Source organism: Lathyrus oleraceus, chromosome 5 (assembly GCF_024323335.1).
Source record: "Lathyrus oleraceus cultivar Zhongwan6 chromosome 5, CAAS_Psat_ZW6_1.0, whole genome shotgun sequence".
NCBI classification, from domain to species: Eukaryota; Viridiplantae; Streptophyta; class Magnoliopsida; order Fabales; family Fabaceae; genus Lathyrus; species Lathyrus oleraceus.
In genome coordinates this window covers 273,610,579-273,615,201 of record NC_066583.1, presented here as the reverse complement: position 1 = coordinate 273,615,201, position 4,623 = coordinate 273,610,579, and the positions used below count along the sequence as shown (strand labels likewise).

At 42.4% G+C, this 4,623-nt stretch overlaps 1 protein-coding gene across 1 annotated transcript; it reads right to left on the bottom strand.

The window, feature by feature from the left end:
- Window positions 1-202: 202 nt before the first annotated feature.
- On the bottom strand, window positions 203-4,345 carry LOC127080175 (extensin-like). The gene is made up of 2 exons (XM_051020508.1): window positions 3,425-4,345; window positions 203-292 (listed from the first exon to the last, which is right to left on the bottom strand). The coding sequence occupies exons 1-2, from the start codon at window positions 4,343-4,345 to the stop codon at window positions 203-205; spliced, it is 1,011 nt and encodes a 336-aa protein (XP_050876465.1).
- Between the last annotated feature and the right edge of the window lie 278 nt (window positions 4,346-4,623).

Here is a 4,623-nt window from a genome sequence, read left to right as displayed (position 1 = left end):
ATAAGGATGACTGCTGAGTCAGAAAGCCTGACTCGAATTTCGGCCTATTTGGCTGAAAACAAGAGGAAGTCAATTCTGGAAAGGAAGAGACTTCAGAATTTGGCCTGTGAGGCCGAAGGTCTAGATGATGATCGACTAGACCAAAAAACAGCTTCAGAAAGCCGGAGGCTTGATTGTATCTATGACAATGAGCCTCTGGGGTTCAAAAAGAACCCACAAAATGAGTTCCAAAAGATGCAAGTGCAAGATCCCCTCGAAGAGACCTGGGAAATGGAACCGCAAAAAGACCAACCTACATAAGTACTACGGTGGGGTCAAAGGTAAAGCCAAAACTAGTTGAGGTATTGAACGAATACAAGGACTGCTTTTCCTGGGATTATGACGAAATTCTAGGTTTGGATTGAAGTGTAGTAGAGCATCGACTACCTATCCAACCTGGGAAGAAGCCAGGGAAGCAACACCCTCGACGGATTGCTCCGAACGTTACTTCGAAGATCAAGCAAGAAATCGAAAGACTCCTAAAAAGTCATTTCATAAGAACGGAAAGGTACGTCGAATGGATGGCCAATATAGTGTCTGTCATCAAGAAAAATAGAACTCTTAGGATTTGTATAGATTTCAGATATCTAAACAATGCCACACCAAAGGATGAATATTCGATTCCAGTGGCGGAAATGTTGGTCGACTTGGCCGCAGGTTTTGAGTATCTAAGCCTACTTGATGGATACTCTGGCTACAATCAGATTCACATTACCGAAGAAGATTTCCCCAAGACAGCGTTTCGATGCCCTGGTGCACTGGGGACATACAAGTGGGTCGTCATGCCGTTTGGTTTAAAAAACGCAGGAGGAACTTACCAAAGGGCCATGAATGCCATCTTTCATGACTTCATTGAGAAGTTCCTGTAGGTATATATCGACGACATCGTGGTGAAATCGTCATCTCAAGAAGGGCACCTAGATCACCTTCGGCGCTCGTTTGATAGAATGAGAAAATATGGACTGAAAATGAATCCATTGAAGTGTGCTTTCGGGGTGCACGCATGTGACTTCTTGGGATTTGTGGTACACAAACGAGGTATAAAGATCAATTAGAACAAGACGAAGGCGATCTTGGACCTCAAAAGCCCATATACAAAGAAACAACTCATGTCTTTGTTGGGGAAAATAAACTTTTTAAGAAGGTTCATCTCGAATCTAAGTGGTAAAATAAATGTGTTTTCGCCGCTACTTAAAATTAAGAAGGAGAATGATTTTCACTAGGGCTCTGAACAACAAGAGGCTTTCGACGCGATCAAGGGGTACCTTACCAAGCCTCTTATTTTGTTACCTCCCAGTAGAAATAAAAGTATGAGTTTATATATTATTGTATCTGATATAACTATATGGAGCATGTTAGCCGAAGAGGATTGTAATGGTGTCGAAAGGCCCATATATTACCTCAGTAGAATTTTGGTAGATGCTGAAACTGAAGGTGAGAAAAACAAGAAAGGGCGGGTTTGAATTGTTTTGGAAATAAAAGCTTTTTCAAAGAATAAGAACACACATAATTTTATACTGGTTCGCTTAGAAAACAAAGCTACTCCAGTCCACCCGGCCAAGGTGATTTCGCCTTCAAAAAGGACTTAATCCACTAATCTTGAAAGATTACACAACCAATCGTCTAAGAGACTAATCTCTTAGCCCTCTCAAGTATACAGACTGCGCAGAGTCACTTGAGGAACAAAAATAATTTAAGCAAAATAGAGTTGTAATGTAAAGTGCTTCTAAGAGTAAGCAAGTATTACAGAAAAGTATTAGAACAAGAGTTTTTCACTTATGAGCAGCAGCTCGTGAAAAAATGAGAGAATATGAATGAAGTTTCTGTGTGTTGCAGATGTGTCTCTCTAGTGAGGTAAACTGTCCTTTATATAGTAGTTGAGAAGGACCGTTGGAGTGATGACAGAATCTTGGTCTTTGATGAGAATTCAATGTCATTACTTCTGTGTTTCTTTCTATAACCATTTTGTCTCCCTTTTAAATTCTTTCTTAAAATACTTCCTTTCTATAGTGAGAATCATTTCCGTTATGCTTTCTGGACTTGTGAATCTTTATCAGAGTCTTGATGTACCAGAGTTATTCTTCAGAGGATGATCACGTCTGTCTTCATCATAGCTTCTCAGAGTACTAGTCTACTAGAGTATCAGAGTCTACGACCAGTAGAATGTGGGAGCTTCTGGTTCTGTCTTTCTTTGATCAGAATCAGAACTTCTTGGACGTACTCCGTTCTCAGCGGTGTCTGATCCTTTAATACTTTGTAGCTGACATACGTTTGTATCTGATATGTGATGAGAGTCCTTCATAACTGTTCAGAATCCTGCATACTTAGAAAAAATCTCGTTAGAGTGCCATTTTTGGTTTCATCCTTTGTTATCATCAAAATCTTATAAATCTATTGTAGAAATTTTGTTCTTACAATCTCCCCCCTTTTTGATGATGACAAAGCAATTTAATTTAGAGATGAAACATTTTCAGAAAAGAGTCTTAGATCAGACTTGTAGTGAGCTCCCCCTGAGTTAGATTTGGGAGTTCAGAAGTTCTTACCAGACCTTCCACGGTTTGGTGTTTCTAGTTACTTTCCTGCATATCTTTAAGTTATAATGTTTTCAGAGTTTGAAAGGAGTTAGATATGTTTTCATCAGAGCTGTTTTTAGTTCTCCCCCTTTTTGTCAGAATAAAAAAGACTTAGCAAAAAAAGATATTAGCAAAAGGTTGATATTGACAAGTAGCATTTACAGGAGCCAAAAACACAGAAAGCAACCATGGAAACAAAAAGTAGCAAGCAGAGCAGATAAAACAACAAGAAAATCAGAAAGAACAAAGAAAGTCCTAGGTGCCTAAGGTTTTGGAGGTGGAGGCATCCTCTGGAGCAGCTGGGACAACATGTTCTGAATGTTGACATTGACAGAGTCCTGTTGGTCCAGTCTGGCTCGAACTACCTGTTGTTCTTTCTGTAGCTCTTCAAGGGTCTTTAGGACCAGAGGGACGAAGGTGGAGGACTCCCCCTGGGTCAGTGCATCGTTTCTGACTCTGGCAGCAGACTCTTCAGCAAGACGGATTGCTTCTTCAGCGGCAACTTTGGCTTTTGCCTCAGCTTCAGTAGCAGCAGCATCAGCAAGGGATTTGGCTTCAGCTTCTTTGATCCTCTGAAGTTCTTCTTGCCTTGCTTTCTCTTCAGCTTCCTTTCTTGCCCGCTCCTCAGCTTCTCTGGCCAGACGCTCCTGGAGTCTGATCTCAGCGTCTCTAATGAAGTCATTGCGGACTTGTTCAGAGAGGCCTTTCAGTTTGAAGGCTTCAGAAGTCATCCAACTAATCACTCTGTTCTAGTGAGTCCTTACAGCGGAGGGATCATCACTGATGCCAGAGTTGATGGTCAGAGACTTGACCTTGTCAACGGAAGCTTCTGCAAACACCTTAATTGCTTCCTCAAGGGTCAGAAGGATGGTTTCTGGTTCAGAGGCTTGGGAATGAGAAGTGGGGGGGCTTATGTTAAGAGTTGGAGTTGGTGGGTCAGTGGAGGTAGTTGGTTGGGGTGTTTCAGAGTGTTGTGGTTGGGATGGTTGTGATTCAGAGTGGATTGGTTCGGATGGTGCGGGGTCAGAGGTGGTTGTGTTTGGGTTTTCTGGGGGTGGAGAGGTAACTTCTGGTTCAGGGCTAGAGTGTGTTGGCTGTTGAGAGGCCAAAGCACGATTTTGAAGCTGAGCCAGAGTTGGAGAGTGAGGGTCAGAAGGTTCAGTGTCAGATGAGAGGGTGTAGTAAGGTGGGGATTGTGGAGATGGTGATGAGGAGGGTGAAGTGGTTTCGTTCAGCATTTCTGCTTCTGAAACAGGTAGAGATGTGGTGGCAAGGTTGAATTTTTGAGAAGTTTGGTTAGATGGTCTAGAGGTTGAGGGAGGAGTTTCAGAGGTTGTGTATATGGGCGAAGGTTGAGGGAGTGAGGAAGCAACTGGTTTAATTTTTACAGAAGGAGGGAGAGGTACAGACTTACCAGGTGATCCAACTAGAGGTACTGGAGGTCTTGATCCAGATGGTTCTCCCAACTTTGCTCTCTTTGCCTGCTTTGCCTTCTCAGATGGTTCTCGTGGCCTCTTCATGAAATCTGGAGGAAATTCGGGCAGCCAGTCTAAGGAGAAATCTGAGATGTCTACTCCTTGTTTGCGCAGATCATGTAAATAGTACATGACTATCTCTGGAGGGTCGATCTTTGAGAACAGATAGAGTCCATTTGGGATCTCCCTATGATCTTTAAGTTCTTCCCAGGAGGTGTCTAGAGTTGGTTTGACCCTTACTTGATTAATAATTCCCATGCTCTTCAGATTGCGAGCGTTCAGAGGTCTTCCAGTATCTATCATGACGTCTTCCCTGAGTCTGAACTGTATCAGATGGTCCACGAGGCCACTTTCAATCACCACATCAGATATAAGTATCCCCAGAGGAATGTAATTCCTTGTCTTCATGTTGTTTCTGGTATCTTTCATGGAGTCTCTGAGATATTTGAAGAGGAGTGCTGGAAGGCAGAGCTTCAGACCCTTGTGTATGAAGTAAAGAATGCATTTCTGGTCTGTGTTGATATAATCTGAGGAGT

Bases quoted from the DNA above. Each gene is read 5' to 3' on its own strand.
- LOC127080175 (XM_051020508.1), bottom strand. From the start codon at position 4,345: ATGGGAATTATTAATCAAGTAAGGGTCAAACCAACTCTAGACACCTCC. The intron at 293-3,424 runs GTCAAGTCTCTG...GTACTTATGTAG, and splicing joins CAGAAGCTTCCGTTGACAAG to GTTGGTCTTTTTGCGGTTCC.